The following is a 20,756-nucleotide window of genomic DNA, read 5'->3' on the forward strand; positions in this document are numbered from 1 at the left end:
TGGCACTAAAATAACATCACGATATTTCATGGTATTATCGCGATAACGATACTCTTGGCGATATAAATTATTATTATTTATTTTTATTTCAAGAATACACTACTGCAACAAAATGAAAATTTCATTTTATTATTGCATACGATTTATGTTACACCCCTACCTGAGATATACAAAAAAATACAAGAATTTGATCAGATTTGTAACAGAAGTCAATGATCCAGAATGTCATGATGACTTATAATGCACTCTAAATCTCTCCATATATCCAGGATTAAAGGAAAATAAATGATACCGGACAGATATAATCTAGTCTCTAGTAGATATATAATGGAACATGAAAACAGTGTGAAAAAAGTAGTACCCTGGTGTAATAATTGGGGGTGATAGATAGAGAGATAGAGAGATAGAGAGATAGAGAGAGAGGTAGATAGATAGAGAGGTAGATAGATAGAGAGGTAGATAGATAGAGAGGTAGATAGATAGAGAGGTAGATAGATAGAGAGGTAGATAGATAGAGAGGTAGATAGATAGAGAGGTAGATAGGTAGGTAGGTAGGTAGATAGATAGAGAGGTAGGTAGATAGATAGAGAGGTAGATAGATAGATAGATAGATAGATAGATAGATAGATAGATAGATAGATAGATAGATAGATAGATAGATAGATAGATAGATAGATAGATAGATAGATAGAATAGACAGTGAACACCAGTTGATGTGCATAAAGTGAGGATAACTGATGTCAGCGATACAGAAAGTGCAAATAAACAGTTATATAATGATTTAAATTCAGCAATGCAAAAGAAACGTAAACAGTAGATGAATGAACTAGTGAATAAACTACTAGTGCAAAATAGGGTAGAACTGTAAAAATAGTGTTAAACAAATCAGCAAGTCTGAGGGTGTGTCCATAGCTGAGGGTGTGGCCATGGTGTGGCCAGAGTTACCAGAGTGAAAAAGTGTCACAGAGTCTTTAGTTTGCTGTGCTGAGATGAGTTGAAAAGTCTTATGGCCTGAGGGACAAAAGACTTTCGGAGTCTGTCTGTGGAGCTGGACTGGCTCCGAAAGTCTTTTGTGACTTTTAGAGTATAATATCGTTCACCATATTCAAAAATGTTGACAATATTATCGCGTATGATATGATATGGCACACCCCTACTCACGAATCTCATAAATCTGTTATTCTGTTACTATGCTGCTTAGTGGTTGCTAGGTGTTATTGGAAGATGTCTATGGTGGTTGCAGTGGTATAAAAGTGGTTGCAAGAGTGTTGCTAAATGGTGATTTGCATAATATCACAGGTGGCTGTACTGGTGTTGCTAAAGTGAAGGTTGTTAGGTAATGGCTATTCAGTGCTGCTGGATGTTGCTATTGTGTCGCTAAGTGGTTGTTGTGGTATCACAGGTGATACACGGTAAACCACAGTGTTGCTAGGTAGCTGCTATAGAGTTGCATAGTAAATGCTAGGCTGTTACTGTTTGGTTGCATTTAATAAGCTAGATGCAGATGCCAAGGTGTTGTTATGGCGTCATACAGAGGCAGTCCAATAAGAACAGATTCTAATTTACAATGGTACATGGTTGGCAATGTTACAATGATTTAAGACGGTGTTCATTAAGATAGTTAAACTCGCTAGCTAAACAATGTTGTTGCGCTAATAGCTAACCTAAATAACGGCCTTTTCAATGCTTACTATTTGCCAAACTTTCTTCATAAGTGAAGTCCAGTCATGTTATGTGTATTTACTTTATTATATTATTATATATGTTATATTTGTCTGGGAAATAAGAGACCACCTAAAAATAATGAGTTTCTTTGATTTTACCAAATTGAAATCCACTGGAATATAATCAAGAGGAAGATGGATGATCACCAGCCATTAAAACAAGCTGAACTGCTTGAACATTTGCACCAGGAGTGTAAAGCATAAAGTCATCCAAAAGCTGTGAAGAAGTGTTTAAGACTTATGACTTGTATGAACTTGTTTTCTTTGCATTATTTAAGGGTCTGAAAGCTCTGCATCTTTTTTGGTAATTTCAGCCATTTCTCATTTTCTCAAATGTTGTCCGTAGTTTATAGAATAAAACAACAATTTTAATTTTACCTATAAATAGCAAAATCAGAGAAACTGATTTAGAAACTGAAGTGGTCTCTTATTTTTTTTCCAGAGCTGTATATGTGTATATGTGTATATATATATATATATATATATATATATATATATATATATATATATACAGTGAGTCCAAGAAGTATTTGATCCCTTGCTGATTTTCTTCATTGGCCCACTAATAAAGACATGATCATTCTATACTTTTAATGGTAGATGTATTCTTACATGTAGAGACAGAATATTAACAAGAAAATCCAGAAAATAAATCTAAGGAATATATATTAATTGATTTGTATTTCATGGAGTGAAATAAGTATTTGATCCCTTAGTATTCATTAGCAGTTCTGGCTTTTACAGACCAGTTAGACACTCCCAATCAACTTGTTACCTGACCTGAAGCCACCTGTTCTCACTAATCACTTGTGTGAAAAACACCTGTCCACAGAATCAGACAGATCACACAGATTTCAAGTCTCCAACATGGGTAAAACCAAAGAGCTGTCACAGGACCTCAGAGTCAGAATTGTTGACCTTCACAAAGCTGGAATGGGCTACAAAAAGATTAGTAAGGTGTTGGATGTGAAAGTAACAACTATTGGTGCAATTATCAGAAAGAGTAAAGAGTATAACATGACAATCAACAGACCTCGGCCCGGTGCTCCAAAGAAGATTTCGCCTCGTGGGGTGGCAATGATGCTGAGAACGGTCAGAAATCGTCCTGCAACCACTCGGCAGGAGTTAGCAAATGACCTGAAGGCAGCTGGGACCACAGTTTGCAAGGAAACAATTGGCAACACTTTGCGCAACAATGGATTCACATCCTGCAGTGCCCGAAAGGTACCCCTGCTGAAGAGAGCGCATGTGGAGGCGCGCCTCAAGTATGCCAATGATCATTTGAAAGATGAACCAAGTTATTGGGAGAAGGTTTTGTGGTCAGACGAGACCAAAATTGAACTTTTTGGCCTCAACTCCACCCGCCATGTGTGGAGGAAGAAAAATGCTGCCTATGACCCCAAGAACACTGTGCCCACCGTCAAGCATGGAGGTGGAAGCATAATGTTTTGGGGGTGTTTCTCTGCCAAGGGTACAGGGCTACTTCACCGCATCACTGGGAAGGTGGATGGGGCCATGTACCGCACAATCCTGAGGGACAACCTCCTCCCCTCTGCCAGGGATCTGAAAATGGGCCGTGGTTGGGTCTTCCAACATGATAACGACCCTAAACATACAGCAAAGGCAACAAAGGATTGGCTCAAGAAAAATCACATTAAGGTCATGGAGTGGCCCAGCCAGTTGCCAGACCTCAATCCGATCGAAAATCTATGGAAGGAGCTGAAGGTCAGAGTTGCCAAGCGACAGCCCACCAACCTTCATGATTTTGAGAGGATCTGCAAAGAAGAGTGGGCCAAAATTCCCCCTGGTGTGTGTGCTAAACTTGTGGTTAACTACAACAAACGTCTCACCGCTGTGCTTGCAAACAAAGGCTTTGCCACTAAGTATTGAGTGTGTTTGGCAAGAGGGATCAAATACTTATTTTCCTCATTGAAATACAAATTAATTAAAATATATTCTTTAAAATGATATTCTGGATTTTTGTCTTGATATTCTGTCTCTCCATGTTAGAATATATCTACCATTAAAAGTGCAGAAGGATAGTGTCTTTAATAGTGGGCAAACAAAGAAAATCAGCAAGGGATCAAAAGTTCTTGGACTCACTGTATATATATATATATATATATATATATATACATATATATATATATATATATATATATATATATATATATATATATAAACAGAAAGCTGCACAAACAGTGGTAAAAATCCTAATACATTTGTCAATGTGTAAAGCCTAAATAGCATTACAGTTCTAAGGTAATAATTCCACATAATGTTGCTTTAAGGCAAGAGATGCCAAACTTATCTAAATACCTTCCCCATTGCACCTTGGTGGTGCCTACTTACCTACTCTGTAGATCAGCTCATCCTCGATAGGGTTCTCCTTCTTCTTTGTGGTGCTGTACATGCTGGAGGGTCTCCGGACAGCTTTCTGTCGGATGTGGCCTCCAGTCCCACTTGGGGACTTCACTCTCCTCTTCACGTCATCCGGAGACTGGGGCACATCACAAGGTTTTACAGCACGCAGCCTGAAGGGGCTTCCACGGACGGGCTGGCCGTACAGCAGCAGAGAGACGGAGTACTCCCCCTCACTCTTTAGCGTATAGCCCACCTCATACGTTCCATTCTTATTGTCCACCACCTCTACCTCAGCCACACGCCCCCCATCGTGTCCTGTTATCTCTGCTTTTAAAGCAGCGTTTCCGGTCCTCACCAGTTCTGCGTCTTTGTCTTTGGTGGTGACGGTTATTGTAACGTGCTGGCCGATAACGGCGTGTCTCAGACCCTCTCCGGTGGCCACGCTGGTGTGTCCAACCGCGCTGGTGGTCAGCAACACGCCCAGGTTCTGGATGGAGCGCCGCAGTCCCTCCGTCTCCACCTGACACTCCAGGTGGGCGTTCTCGTGCGGGCGCTCAGGGAAGTCGTGGCGTGCGAGGGCGCTGACCCTCTCGCTCATCTGTTTCTGCACCAGCAGTACTTCAGTGGCACTGCCATGGCTCAGGGCCTGCTCTGTGAAACTGCAGCTGCTCTGGATGTTCTCTTTACCCTGCTGCAAGGAAGACAGCTGTGCCTGCAGCACCTGTACACACACAAACACGAAACAACAGTTGAACAGAATTTACAGCAGTAAATTAAACATTTACTACCATTACATGTGACATATGTGTGGGTTTGCTTGTAGGGCTGCCATGATTACTCGACTATTAATCGTACTACACCCTCCAATCATGTTAGCACACCAGATAAGGGACAAGACACCACTTATACTCTATGTACATTAACTCAAAATACATTCAAACATATTGTACATATCAGTGTTTAAATCACACACACACACACATATATATATACACTAGAGATCAAAATTAGAGAACAATTTATGAACACTTGTTTTTTTCACAAATAGTGTAGTCTTCATTGCTCAACATTTGAAGGATGTTTTGGTGTGGCTTTACCATGCAACGAGAATAGTATTTTGTAAAATTACCAAGGCACTTCAACAAAAAAAACTTTATTTTGCAAAAAGCACAATGATCAAAATTAGAGAACAACAATGCCTATAGCACCAAGAAAGATTACAGCATTTTTTTTCTGAAGGTTACAACAGTCAACAGTTAGTAGGAAGTGTACAGTCCGTTGCTTTGAATGACTTCAGCACATCTGCGGCCACAGGACATCACTAGTCTCTCACACTGCTCTGGTGTGATTCTGGTCCACTCTTCTTTCAGTCTCTTCCACAGTTCAGTGACAGTAGTGGGTTTCTTGGCCATAACTTTGTCACCAAGGATTTTCCAAAGGTTTTCTATTGGGTTTAGATCAGGACTCTGGGCTGGCCATTTCATTATTTTAATATTTTCAGTTTCAAGGTACTGCTTTACCCGTTTTGCTGTGTGGCAGGGGGCATTGTCCTGCATAAAAACTGCTGGCTGATTGGGTGATGAACGCAGGGAAGGAACTGCATGTTGTCGAAGAAGGTTCTGATAAACATTTGCATTCACTCTGCCATGTAGCTCTATAAATGGCCCAACTCCTGTTGCCGAAAACATTCCCCAAACCATGACACTTCCTCCTCCACCTTTCACTGACTTCTTTACACACTTTGGGTTCAGTCTTTCCCCAGTCTGACGACGAACATAATGTTTCCCATCAGACCCAAATAAATTAAACTTACTTTCATCACTAAAGTGAACTTTGGACCACTTCTCCTCTGTCCACACAACATGTTCTTCAGCAAAGGCTAGTCTAGCCTTTTGATTCTTTCTGCTAATGAGGGGTTTGGTCACTGCAGAGTGGGCTTTCAGTCCAACTGTTCTTAAACGTCGAGACACTGTATGACGAGACAGATCCTTGCCCTGTTCAATGCTGAACTGGCGAGCAATTCCAGTTGCTGTGTTGAATCGATTGCTCATTGAGATTCTCCGTATTATCCTGTCCTCTCTTGCATTTGTCTTTCGTGGGCGACCAGCCTTCTTGTGGGACTTGAATGAGTTTGTAGTGTTGTAAAGATGCAACATTCTAGAAATCACAGATTTGGAACGATCCACTTCTCTTGCTATGGCAGATATGGTCATTCCTTTGGCCTTCATCTGGACAACCTGCTGCCGGAGTGTTTCAGTTACTTTAGAACGGCTGGCCATCTTGCAAAGTCAGTGAAAACTGGAAGTTAGGCTGGCAGTTAAATAGGGTTTGTCAGATAATTATGGAAATTAGCACCAGGTGCCAGATTGACACCAGGAACTGGGAGGTATCTGAAAGTGTTCTCTAATATTGATCAGTGTTCTTTTTTTAAATATCTCTTTTTTATATTTATATTGTGCTTGATAATATACATAACTTGTGAAATACGTTTAAAATATTACTATTTTACTACTGTTTGAAACATTTTAAATAGGGCTATGTAGTTTAATATTCAGGGAAATTATATGTTGTTCTCTAATTTTGATCTCTAGTGTATATATATTGCCTTCTGGTGTGTTTAGAGCAGACAGCAAATTACCATAAGCTGCAACCAAAATTGCCAGTTCCCAGCAAAAAAATTCTGCCCAAAATCTAAAAATCTAAAACCCACCTGTCAAAAGCTTATGCTACACCAATATCTGTTGTTGCCACAGATGTTCAGAACACAGTACATTTTAATTTTAAACGATTCACAATTAAAGCTTTTTGGCAACCGCAATAAATATAAAAGTAGCCCAGGAGCTATAAAACAAACCCAGTTTGGGTTTTGCCTCTAAAGAAGAAACCATAACTGGATAATCAGTACGGCATAACTGGAACACAAACAAAAATGCAATAGGCTAGAACAAGAACAGGTTCTGGAATCTCTGACCTGACAGGATATGATTTTATAAATTAACACATTTTTAAAGCAGTCCACAAGAGGGCTCTCCAAAGGCTTAAAAAAAAGAAGTTAATTCACTTATTCCCCATCATTGCAATGTGGGTGTAATCATCGATCCTGGACAGAAATTCTAACAAAATCTGAGAAATAATATATAAAAATATGAACTGTTTCCATATTGTTGAATAATCTACAGTTCAAATTAAGATTAGGACATGGACATGCCATGACTGTGCAGAGGGGCTGGTTGAATATGAAATCATCACAAACACAAATCTCTGTTACAGTTGAAGCTGGTTGTCACTAAATAAAAAAATAAAAAGCTCTACATTAAAAAAAAACAACTAATATCTACTAAGGTATACTGACCTTCTGTTTGGTGCTGCAGATGTTCTCCAGATCAGCGATGAGGGCAGCCTTGCGCTGGTGCAGCGCTCGCTCCAGCTCTTCAAAGGTGCAACTTATCTCATTCACCGCTTCGTTCTTTCGCTCTGTGAGCTGCCGGGAAATTTCACTGACCAGCTCTATAGCCACTGTTAGCTGAGGAAGCCTGAGGAACAAACACACGGTTTACAGGTTTGTGGGCTTTACATGTGAAATAGCTTATAACTTTATGCTCCTTACAACCTAACTGGTAGAATTCATACATAAGGCTCACCGAATTAAAAAGGCGCACTGATGATTTGTGGGAAAATTAAAGGATTTTAAATACACCTAATAGTCTAAAAAATATGGTAGTGTTTCTGACCATGTGGTGATTATTATTACTCACATCGACCCAGAAATCAGATTTAAATTTTTAAATTAAGATATTATTATATATATATTGTGGAAAACTAGACAAATACTAACTATGTGTGAACATTTATCAACACCCTGCACATCCCTTCTTATTTAAATTAAAATGTCCCGCAGTCACTTACAGCAACAGTATGACTGTGGTAAAGTGCGGTACCTGTTGCGGATGGCGTCGAGCTGGTTCTTCAGTGCTGCTTTGTGCTGCTCCAGGACGTCCCTCAGTGGGACAGTCACATGTTCCCGGTGCTCGCCCTCCGTGCAGTCCAGACACATGGCTGTTTCACACGACTCGCAATAGAACTCCATCACCTGCAGAGGGCACCAGTGAGCATCTCCATTACATATCATAGTAAAGTGATCTACAGGAAAGGGATCACACCAAACAACCTGCACCAGTTAAAGCCTGTGGTCAGCAGGAGCAGCAGCTCACAGGACAGCTGTTAGTGGAGCAGTGTGAGATCTCCCACCCCCTTTACACAGAGACAGCAAAAATATAAGGGGCTTATCTTGATGTGATGTTTGGGGCAAATATAGGATTTTCATGTCCACAACAGGACTTTCTCTGGTTGGGAACAGTAAGAGGATTATAAAGATGTCCTGATGTGCTGCGTAATGTTCATGTCTGGGTGAGATCTTTCCATGCTTTGAGAGGGTGAGGGGTAGCGAAGTCTGTCCAGTGTCCTGCATTATGGTGTTTAGGGTGACTGCAGGCAAGTGGTAAGCACTGGCTTTAACTACACATGTGAATGATAGTGAAGGATATATCAGATCTTTAATTAGGTAATTTGTTATTTTTTATATATTTATATATTTTTTATCCTTGTCTGGCAGCAAAAAGCATCCTAAAATAAATCTAAAAAAATATATAATACAATAAAAAAACAAATATAACAAAAGGAATTAAAAAATATCCAAAAACTTTAATTAACTTTAATTAAAATATTTAATAAATCCTTAAAATTAACTACATATTTACTAAATGAACGCGTAACATCTATACCATTGTTGTAGTGCAAATATGCACAGTTCTGCACTAATTAGCCAGCTATATCAAATTTTTGTTACAATTTAAATAATACATAAAATAATTACAAAAATGTTGCCAAGAAATTGCTTAAATTACACAATTATTCGTCTGGAAAAGCAAAAAAACTACTTATCAAGTTGGGCTAAATAAAACAAAAAATCATATAGTCATATAGTGCTTTTTGTTGTGTCTGCTGAGAAAATGTTTTATTTTGTTCAGTTTCAGCCAAAAAAACTACAAATTGACAGTGATCAAAGAACAAGAAAATATGCTAGTATTAGAATAACAAAAAACAAATGATAATAAAATAATACTTATGATAATAAAATTATTAATAATTTAATAATTTATTTAATTTAATAAATTATTTATTTGTCCCCCATAATCAATTAAAATCTGCTTTTTATATTTACTCAAGTTATACTTGTCTGATATAAAAATGTGTTTTTAATCTAAAAAAAAATAAGTAAGCACAATAATAAATCTGTAATATATACAGTGCCAACAGATACAGTGCCTAGTCACTTAGAATACATTGTGCGCTCCACACTGCTTTCTATATTCACTCATTTGGGATCTGAATAAACAATATTTGGTCCAGATTTTATGAGTCATGAGAAGCAAAAGGTCTGTGTGTGTTCTGGTGTACTACTACAACCTAAAGCACTCAGTCTTCAAACAAACAATAAACTGCTTATTTAAAATATCATTCCTTAATCTTTCACATTGTTCAGAGTGTTACCAAACTTTCCTCATGATCAGGTGTTGACGGGTAAGAGGCTTACCTTGCCCTCGTGATTGGGGCAGGACAGAGGTTTGCCAGCGGCCGCGGCGCTGACCGACTCCAGCACACTGCAGGCTTCGGGCCGGGAGCACTCCGGATCTCTTTGCAGCACCTCCATCAGGTTGGTGATGAAGAAATTATTCTGCAGAGCTGCCACGCCCTTTTCAGGCAGGATGGAGGTCTGTCGGCACACCGGGCAGGACAGGGTCAGAGACTGGGGTGGGATGTAGTTCTGTAAGCACCTGAGAATCAAAAGAAAATTGGAAAAGAAAGGATGAGGAGAGGAAACAAACAGAGTGTGCTGAATAAACACTCTATATCAGGGGTGTCCAAACTTTTTTTGTTGGGGGCCAGAAGGAGAAAGTCACGGGCCACAGACTCTGTAATAAAACAAATAATGAAATATACCACTTTAAATAATACATTTTACTGATTACTTTCATTTACACACCATTTTACTTGACTTACTATCTTTATCTTTGACAGTGTTGTGTAAACTAAGATTTTTAAATTGATGTTTCATTTCATGATGTCTCTTAATATTAAACTCCTTAATTACGGCAACTTTTAGACTCTTTGGCCCGTTTTTCTGCGCTAGAAATGCGCACCCTCTCCGCTTTTAGACTCTTTTGCCCGTTTTTCTGCGCTAGAAATGTGCACCCTCTCCGCTTTAGACTCTTTGGCCTGTTTTTTTCTGCGCTAGAAATGCGCACTCTCTCCGCTTTTAGACTCTTTGGCCCGTTTTTTCTGCGCTAGAAATGCGCACTCTCTCCGCTTTTAGACTCTTTGGCCTGTTTTTCTGCGCTTGAAATGCGCACTCTCTCCGCTTTTAGACTCTTTGGCCTGTTTTTCTGCGCTAGAAATGCGCACTCTCTCCGCTTTCAGACTCTTTGGCCCGTTTTTCTGCGCTAGAAATGCGCACTCTCTCCGCTTTTAGACTCTTTGGCCTGTTTCTGACACCTAGCGTTCAAACTTTGAATCTCACATTATAAAACCTGCTTAACAGCGGGCCAATTTTTATTCTATTTCTAAAATATCTTGCAGGCCGCTCCAAAAAAGGAAACGGGCCGCAGCTCAGTGACATTTTTTAAGTGAGCATTGTACATGGTCACCTGATTAAAAAGACCAAATGACTATCACTAGTGACTAGGGACTACTAGGGACTAGGGACAAGCTAGCTAACACTAATGTTATTGAAGAGAGAACTAAAGCTAGCGACGAGTTCGCTAACCTTAGCAACAAGCTAGCTAACACACTAATGTTACCAGGAACAGAACTAAAGCTAGCAATGAGCTAACAAATCTTAGCGACAAACTAGCTAACCTTAGGGACAAGCAGTTTGAGGGCAAATTGTGATTGTTTTTTTTTTTACATTTTATATTGAAAATGAATAGAATTAGATTCAGTTGACTTCATGCGGTGACTTCTGATTAGATTTTAGAAGAGACAGATTAAGCGTAATTTTGATAAATAGAGAAGATACTTTGTGTAATGTATTTATTTTTAAATATTAATCTGGTCTCGGATTTTAGTCTTGGTTTCCCGGTCCCGGTCCCGGTCTTGACTCAGACTCGACTACTGAAAAGTCTTGGTCTTGACTCGGACGTGACATGTCCCAGTCTTGGTCCTGACTCGGACTCGGCTCTAGCGGTCTTGACTACAACACTAATCGAGACGATGATATTTAAATGGGAAAAGGTACATAGGTACTGTTGCTTTAAGTAGAAAGAGTGAAACAGTAGTAGTGATGACAAAAGGGGAACTAAAATCACATCCATGGTACTAAATATTTTATTTTAAAACATAACTTGCTAAGATTTCGTCTGCTATCCACACGACCTAAATGTTGGGTACCCTAAATTTAAGATATTTAGAAACACTGGTGGGAGAGAGACAGGCGGGTGGAAGAGGTCAAGAGATTAAACTCATTCAACACTCTGAATTGTTTGGCTGTCAAAACACGCAGTGGCACAGTAGCTGAGCACAGCCTGTGGACACACACCGCTGGAGCCAAAACACCAAGACACTGGGGCATGACAACACCCAGGCTGTCAAACTGCGCTATCCAAGCAGAAAAAAAACGGCCCTCGGCAGAGAGAGCCCATTCATGCCACTTCCTGTCATTGTGTCACTACATTTTGCACTACACTCCTAGACTTTGCCACCAATGAAGGAAGCTTTAGTCTTTACGCTGTTTTAAAGCGACTGGGCTGAGTAGACTGAGTAGACACACCTACTATTTTATTCTAATGAGTCAAAAGGCTCCTCAAACAGGACTCCAAATAGAGCATGTGGACAACAGGCGCACACGCTTGATTACATGTGAGCTGACCCAATCTAAACAAAGTCAATTCTTCCATGATCTAATATTAAACTGCACTGGATCATCAGTCACATAGATAATAGGAATCCTGGCTGTACTCTTTTTGGCCTTTAAAATAGAATATCATTGTATTTTTCAAGATTCTGACAGTTTCACCGTACACCATGTTTTTTTATTTTATCTTATTTATTGATTATTATTATTATTATTATTATTTAGGTTTGTGATGTGACTCCTGTTAGGAGTACACATAATATCAAACATTAAGGCTTTAAATTAAGGCTTTGATTAGTGAACAATAGACCTTAGAAAAAGATATGCCAACAACTTTAACACGGCTTCCTTTTTACACAGTTCCAATTCCCATGGTTCCCCAATTAATAATTATGTTCAGTACAGTGTGTATTAAAATTATCCTTCAAGCTACAGTATTAATATATTTAAAAAGGCTATAGTTAATTCCTCGTATCCAGAGTTTTAGGGAGTTTAAGCTCTTGTGTTAAATAAATGACCGGTTCTGGGCTTGTCTGGGGCACGAGAGGAACTTTTCTCCAAGCTGTGGATCGATTGTGCAATTCCAGTCTGTGCAGTATGTTAGCTTGTTATGCTAACTGTCTAGCATTATCTAGCGAGCTGTGCGTCTTCTTTGGCAGTGCTGATCAACACTGTATGCTTCTACACAGCGCTCCGCAGCGCCTCTAGTGGTATGGCGGTATAGGAAAAAAGCATACCGGTTCAAAAGCCTCTTCCAGTAGGGTTGGGCGATGTCTCCTTAATGTCTAGTGTTTGATCAATAAAATACTAAAAAAATTTAAAATGAATAAAAAGTAATTAATATAAACTAAAAACTCATTTAAAACACAATCAAAGGCTATCTTTTAGTGCGCAGAATAATATCAGTTTCAGTTAGTTTCAGTTTCAAATAATTGAAACAGCTCCCCAAAACCTCAACCTATCCTTTATATTTGACAATATTTGATTAAATTTACATGTCCTCACTCATCCTAATTTATTTAACTAAACTGAGTTGTTATATTTTAGTTTTAGCCTCGCGCTGAATTCAGCTCCTCGCTGAGGGAGGGAGGGAGGGAGAGCGCAGCGTGGCGCATTTTGCCTGATTTCTCTTGATTAAATATCAATAAATATGTAAATTTAATACCTTTTAATACCATATATTTCACTTCACTTGATAGGACCTTATTTATTAAAACGTTTTTTTTTTTTTTTTTTTTTTTTTTTTGCAATGCCGCGCGCGTTCCTTATAACTGACGCTAAACTGTTTGATCCAGCTATATCCAGTTATATGTTATATTAATACCATTTTAACGTTTTTCGTTTCTATGTTTTGAAATTCGTTAGATTATATTTTTGTCAAAATGTTCGTTATTTTTCTAATAATAATAAAAATTACATTTTTTTTTTCTTTCGTAGATTTTTTTTAAGGGGTGAGTAACAAAAATATGTGCATGTTTCTGGAAAAACAAAAAAGTGGGCGTGGCATCGCGATGGTTACCGTCCATCACGATGTTGGGTCATAAATGACTATGGACGACGATATTGTCTATCGGCACAACCCTATCTTCCAGTATACTGTATAAACCGGTACACCACCCAGCACTAGTAGCTACTAAAATTTTCCATTCCACCTTAAAAGGTGCATTTAAATAAATTAAATTATAGCTATTAAAAGCTAATTTTACCTCCCAATAACTTAATAATTAAGGGTTGGAGAAATAATCATTAATTGCTGCACCACCTGTCCCCCTTTTTGAAGGCATACGATGCCCCAGAATTAACTAAAGTCCAGCAGTAAGGTTGTACCGTTCACAGAAGGTGTGCAGGCAGGGCAGGACTTTTGGGTTGTGGTAGTGATCGAGGCAGATGCTGCAGACCAGGAACTGCTTGTCTATTTGCCGCACCACTGGACTCGTGCTGCCCGTCTCGCGCTTGGCCATGGTGACAGACATCCACGGCAGGGGCCAGAGGCCGGGACACACCTTAACCTATAAAGACACACACAAACAAAGACACAAAGAGAGGAAGGAGCATGGTTAATCATCCATAAAATGAACAGTACCTGCACTACAGAATGGGCTTTGACCCTTGAAGGCTTGGGGGAGGATTTGCTGCTGAGGAGAGGCCTAAACATCTGTCAGACAACAGTATCTAAGAAAAAAAAAAAAAATATATATATATATATATATATATATATATATATTTTTTTTTTATTATTATTTCTACCCACTGGCTTGGACTCCCCCTATCACAAGATCACACACTGGCAGTGACGGAAGAGAGAAGGCTAGCATGTGTTTCCCCCAGGTCAAATTAAGCCAACCCCTGCAATCTTCCTGCAAACTGCTGCTAAGGCATCATCATGAGCTTAACTGCCAAATCTGTAATATCAGATTTTAGAGTGATGGAAAGAGGGGGCACATGCTAGCCACCCAGAGAGTGTGATGTCAATAAGACTCTCTGAGACTCCTGGTCACAAATGGCTGTGGCATCATTGTTAACTTTGCATGCTAGCAACCACCAAACAACCCTCGTTATCACTTGGCAACATGCCATGGTATTGATAAAGTATAGCATGAATACCCTTACACTGTTGCATTGTGGAACCCAGTATTCATTTTCAAATCTAGTAAATCTTACCAACAATGACATAAAATAACAATAGCTTAACAACAAAAAATTATCATCATGAATAGCAGTGACCTGGGGATACCATAACAACCACATAGAATACCACAGGAACCACCAAGATTAATAAATTAGATACACCATAGTAAAGCTACACATATAAAATCAAATCAAATCAAATTTATTTGTATAGCGCTTTTTACAACTGGTGTTGGCACAAAGCAGCTTTACAGAAACATGATTACAGGACAAAGAATCAGGCAAAACATTAAACATAGAAAATACAGAATACAGAACCCCCAGTGAGCGCGGAGGCAAGGAAAAACTCCCTCAGAGCTGCAGGAGGAGGAAGAAACCTTGGGAGGACCAAGACTCACATTAAAGGGGGGACCATCCAACCACTGGTCAAATGGCTTTTAAATTAATTTTAAAAAGTCTTTCATACATCCACATAGGTTTTATATATTCAGGTGTATAGCAGCTCCACTAATGGCTTATAGAGTAAGATGGATGATGAGCAGCTGATCTGTGGTGGGTGGTGGAAGGAGAAGAGCTGACTTCAGAAACTTCCAGTCTGGCCAGACAGGGGACATGAGAGCCTGAGGGTCCAACATCCATCGGTATCGGGTCAGACAGGTGGGCAGTCAGTAACTCGGAGGAAGGCAGAGAGATGGAATTAGTTTTGACTGGATTTATGTAAAACAGGGAATATAAAACATTATCAGAGTGTGGCTAATGACTCCGGCAGATCTAAATAAAACAGCCTAACTAAAGGCAGAGAGCCAGAAGGTAACATAGACATGGAGGCTCCCTGAAACACCATTTTTAAAAGACACCATTCCAACCACACCAACACTGCAAACTATTATTTTTCAGCGGGACAATCCTCCTTTTTTTGGCCTGTCTGGTCACCAGAGTTTTTGTCAATGTAACATTTATGGGACCAGCTGGGATGCCAGCTTCAGCAGCCCATGATTATGCAGGATCTACAGGCCCAGCAGCAACACCTGTGGGCAAATATGTGGAAGGATGTTATACAGATCCTGTATGCCTCCATGTCCAACCATATCTCATCTTGTATCCAGGCTATAGGTGGCCCAAAAAACGGTACTAGAGCTAGATCTTTCAGTGGTCCTCTTTAATTCACACATAAAAAAAGCACACAAAGTTGCATTTGTTTCCAAAAACTCCTTCTTGATATTTCGTTCCATTTTTAGACCTTTACCACATCTGAATTCTCCATACCTTGCTTCTGTACTGTGGCTTTGGTTTATGTTTCGATAAACACTCCATAAACTAGGCTAATAAGAAAGACAAAAAGAAGGAGCTCAGATAATAGAGAGCTTTATAAGCACAGACAAAGCTAGAACAAACCACATCTGAGCCGTTTTACTTGGAGTGTCGAGGAATAGAAATTAGGCGAGAAGAAATCCTATAAGAAGGCCTACAGTAAGTAATTTTAAGGACACATAACTGGATATACACATCAAAAACAAGAATCCTGCTATTTTATCATTTTGGTAAACAGAGAATCCACCTTTCTCTTCTCTCTTCTTTTCTTTGTCTCATACACACATTCCTCAAACTCAAACTTAATCTAATTTAACCACCCCCCCTTACACCCCCAGTAGGAGATATTGGCTTCCTGCTCACAGCTCACTCACACATACACACAAACAAACCAAAAGAAGATGAACACGACAAAAACCTAAAAAAGCTTTGTGCGACAGTAGCTGCACCCGCAAAAAAAAAAAATGATTTTTTGAAATCGATTCTGAATCGTTCAATGTTAGAAACGTTCCTGCACCCCTATTATGCAGCCCTAAACAAAAGCACACGAAATGTGAATTTTGCAAAATATGTCCCCTTTAAAAGCTTAAACTACTCACTTAAGAAATTTTAACCAGAGTGCCCAAACTTTTGCAAGCCACTGTGCAGAACATACACAACCATTAGATTTTACAGTCAAGGTAAACCAGAAAAACTCCATTTGGCAAATACCTGAACACTGATTTCAGTATTCTGATACTGGTATCAGTAACATCACTACTACCATCAGATTGGATGATGACCTGGAGCTTTGGTCTAGATCAGGGGTGTCCAAACTACGGCCCGCGGGCATTTTACGGCTCGTTTCCTTTTTTGGAGTGGCCCGCGAGGTATTTTAGAAATAGAATGAAAGTTGGCCCGCTGTTAAGCAGGTTTTTATAATGTGAGATTCAAAGTTTGAATGCTAGGTGTCAGAAACGGGCCAAAGAGTCTAAAAGCGGAGAGAGTGCGCAGTAATAGAGCAGGAAAACGGGCCAAAGAGTCTAAAAGCGGAGAGAGTGCGCAGTAATAGCGCAGGGAAACGGGCCAAAGAGTCTAAAAGTGGAGAATGTTCAGTTTTAGCGCAGGAAAATGGGCCAAAGAGTCTAAAAGTGGAGAGAGTGCGCAGTAATAGCGCAGGAAAACGGGCCAAAGAGTCTAAAAGCGGAGAGAGTGCGCAGTAATAGCGCAGGAAAACGGGCCAAAGAGTCTAAAAGCGGAGAGAGTGCGCAGTAATAGCGCAGGAAAACGGGCCAAAGAGTCTAAAAGCGGAGAGGGTGCGCAGTTGTAGTGCATAAAAACGGGCCAAAGAGAAGCGGAGGGGGTGCGCTGAAAGTAATCAGGAAAATGTATTATTTAAAGTGGTATATTTCATTATTTATTTTATTATAGAGTCTGTGGCCCGTGACTATAAATATATTTCTCCTTCTGTCCCCCAACAAAAAAAGTTTGGACACCCCTGGTCTAGAGAGTACCCACAACTGCTGCTGCTCTGTAGAACCTCTCTGATAGAGCAGCAGATTGGTTGGTATAACATGAGCATTAGGATAAGCTGCTGTTTGCAGCATTACAAACTTTCCCAGTGGGTCACAGACAGATTTATTATTCATACCCCCACTCCCTTTCTCTCCTATTCACACTCACATGTGCACACACAAACCATCGTCTGCACATCTGTCACAGTGTGGAACGAGTAAGGCCCTAAATCTGTACGTCTGAGTGAAGCTGGCTGGTTCCCCATCTCCTGCCTCTCTGTGTGTTTGGATTAGAGTTTTGGTCTACCCAGTCACCAGTACTATTAATATAACCACTGATACCTGTGCAGGGTTTAAACATTGCCTCGTGAACACGACAGGGGCACGAGTGATGACACTACTCCCTCAAATGGAACAGCTGATATCTATCCCTCTGTATCAACCTCTTCTGATGCAATGATTCAGGGAGCCTAAAATAAGACTGGGCTCTCACTACCCGGGGCTTAGACAGGGTCAGACACCCCAGCAGATGGCTGGGATTCATGGGATGCCTCGTCGTGAGAGACAGGACATGGATATTACCATGAGACGGTCTTTACACATGTAGCACTGTGAAGAGGTTTCAGAAGCTAAACGCCAATATACTGCACATAATGTAAAAAATATACAAAAAAAATGAGTTAAAGGTTTTTTGGAAAAGGTACTTTGACCTTTGTTGCCTTGTGGCAGAAGCTTTTGTCAGTAAACTCAAGCTGCAATCTGCACTGCACTGCACTCAATGCAGGAGGAAATCAATGCACTGCAGAAAACTCCTGAGAGGTGAAAAGTTCAGACATCAATCCTCTATAGTGGGAGCAAATGCAGAAGCTCTGCTCCGAAAAAAAAAATCCTACTTTTAATGATTTTAACCAATATCCTGATATCCTTTAAGACTAAAATACATACATAAAGAACCAACTATGCAAATTATTGCCAAAAACTGAACTATTTACTGGTCTTTAACCTTTTTTTTTTTTAAAGGTTTTTCTCTTAGGCTGGGCAGTATAACAGCTGCATGCTGTATACTACAGTATATTATACCCTAAAACATTGTGTCATATCATTCACCCCTAAATATCACTTCAGGGTACTACTTTTTTGCTGTTTTTAGCAAAAACAGCAAAATGTCATCTAATTTCCCATTATATATCTACTAGAGACTGATTATTATATCAGTCCAGTATAATTTATTTTACTTTAATCCTGGATACATGGAGATAAATGGAGTGTATTATTAGTATTATGACACTCTGGATCATTGACGCCAGTTAGGGATGTGCCATAGCATATTATATGCAATAATAATAAAAAAAACTTGTCATTTTGTTGCAGTGTTTTGTCATATCGCCAAGAGTATAATTATCGCGAAAATACTATGAAATTTTGTGATACTATTTTAGGGCCATATTGCCCACCCCTACTGTTTCTCACAAAGGAGAGCCTTGCCAAACCCAAAGTCAGAAAACAAGAAACAAGCAATGCTAACCTGGGACAATAATAGCTATGGTAACATGGGAGCCAAAAAGTAAAACCCCAGATAAAGGGTTGTCAAAGCAGTTGTGCTAAACTGGTAACTGTCTGGGTTTGAAATAGTGTACAGTTCTCAGTTTAACTGCAATGCAGTCAACTCTTGTGTAACGTCATTCCGAAAAAAATGGAACAAATCATCATCTACTATTTTTGCTCGTTCCTTAAAAAAGTCATTTTCATTGGCTTGCATTTCCCTGATGATCACTATTTGCTATGTAATTTGTAGACTACATCAATTTCTACATGATATTCATCACCAATTTCAGTTAAATATTTAAATGGAAGCTGACTGATCAGGTTGCTAACATTGATAAACTAGACATGTTAAAGAATAAATCCAAGTTATCCCTTAATTTTTAAATACTATTAAAACATTGCTGACCATTTTTAGCACAAAAATACTAAATAACTAAATAAAATAAGTATTAAATAGCCGTATAAATATAAATATTTTTAATTTAAATATGCATCTTTTCTTAAATAAACCACCAATTATATCGTATACAATATATCGTGACACAGAAATATCGTGATATTAAAAATCCATATGGTGATAATAGGGCTGTTCTGTCTTAAAAGTAGTCTATTATTTACTGTGAAGCTTTAGGTGTATTTATTGTATAATTGTTTTAGTTTGCAGTTTATATGCATGCACTAAATATTCTGCAATATTATTTGCTGCATTATATTATTTTATGCTATATTATTTATTTTGCCACATTATGATTATTCTGTTATACTATTATACTATATTCCAGAAATTAATTAATTATTTTTCTGTTTTCCTATATCGCCAAGTATATCGTTATCGCAAAAATACCCTGAAATATCGTGATATTATTTTAGAGCCATATCGCCCACCCCTACTCAGCAGTCAGTTAGCTGTACTTGTAACAGGTGTATTTAAGCAATCTTCAATCAATCCCTGAACCAGTCAACTACATCACTTCCATCTACTGTGCTGATAACTGAAACGTTCTGGCACACAGAGGAATGTGACCACTTAATCCAGGCCAATCGGGTCACATTCCTCTCCTGAATTCGAATTTCGAAAGACGTTCAGAAGCGAACAGCCCGTAGCGTCAAAATGCACTTGTTCAGATGTGAAGGACTGAAGGACATTCCTGCCTCTGTCAGGCCACAGGCCACCCGGCCGTGACCCAGATAGAAGCTGTTCCACCAACATGAAACCAAAACACTGTGTCATTGTTTAAAAAAAGAACAGACGCTGCTTGACCGATTCAACATCTTACCCTGCCCTGAAATCTCTCCTCTCTCGCACTGTGGACAATATCCAGTGCTTGAGTTAACGATTTCCTCATAAATAATAAGTCAATACTAAAGACACTTAGTAGACTCGCCTAAAAAAAAAAAAACACACTACACAATAGGGCTGCACAATATATCGTTTGAGCATTATCATCACAATGTTTGCAATGTGCAAAAATCCATTATAGCCAATAATATGTGTTGATAGCAATATTCTGTGTATAAAGCAGTTTATTTGGATTTGTTTTTCCATTTATTGAGACGTTTTAAAGCAATTTAGGATTGTTTATGTTTACGTTTACAGTTTTTAGGCATGCACTAAATATTCTGCATTTTGTGGTACATTTTTGTTACATTACATTATTTTTATATTACATTTTGTTACATTAATACAATCTTATACAAAATCAATCTTAAAAAGTTACCATTTACAAAAATTAACAAAAGGTTATTGTTTTTTTTTTGGTTTCTACATTAATGAAAAGATCA

General features: G+C 39.0%; 1 protein-coding gene across 5 annotated transcripts in view; it reads right to left on the reverse strand.

Moving 5' to 3' along the window:
* Positions 1 to 20,756, reverse strand: part of trim3b (tripartite motif containing 3b) — a 71,148-nt gene that overhangs the window by 14,629 nt on the left and 35,763 nt on the right. For all 5 annotated transcript variants that reach the window (XM_049468934.1, XM_049468933.1, XM_049468935.1 and 2 more), the window contains 5 exons: positions 13,825 to 14,006; positions 9,682 to 9,922; positions 8,027 to 8,178; positions 7,441 to 7,621; positions 4,077 to 4,809 (listed from right to left, as the gene is read on the reverse strand). In XM_049468934.1, the coding sequence (XP_049324891.1) occupies positions 4,077 to 4,809; positions 7,441 to 7,621; positions 8,027 to 8,178; positions 9,682 to 9,922; positions 13,825 to 13,970 (1,453 nt within the window). In that variant the 5' untranslated portion in view covers positions 13,971 to 14,006. The remainder of the gene's footprint in view (positions 1 to 4,076; positions 4,810 to 7,440; positions 7,622 to 8,026; positions 8,179 to 9,681; positions 9,923 to 13,824; positions 14,007 to 20,756) is intronic.

The sequence above is a fragment of the Astyanax mexicanus genome, chromosome 20, assembly GCF_023375975.1.
Source record: "Astyanax mexicanus isolate ESR-SI-001 chromosome 20, AstMex3_surface, whole genome shotgun sequence".
NCBI lineage: Eukaryota > Metazoa > Chordata > Actinopteri > Characiformes > Acestrorhamphidae > Astyanax > Astyanax mexicanus.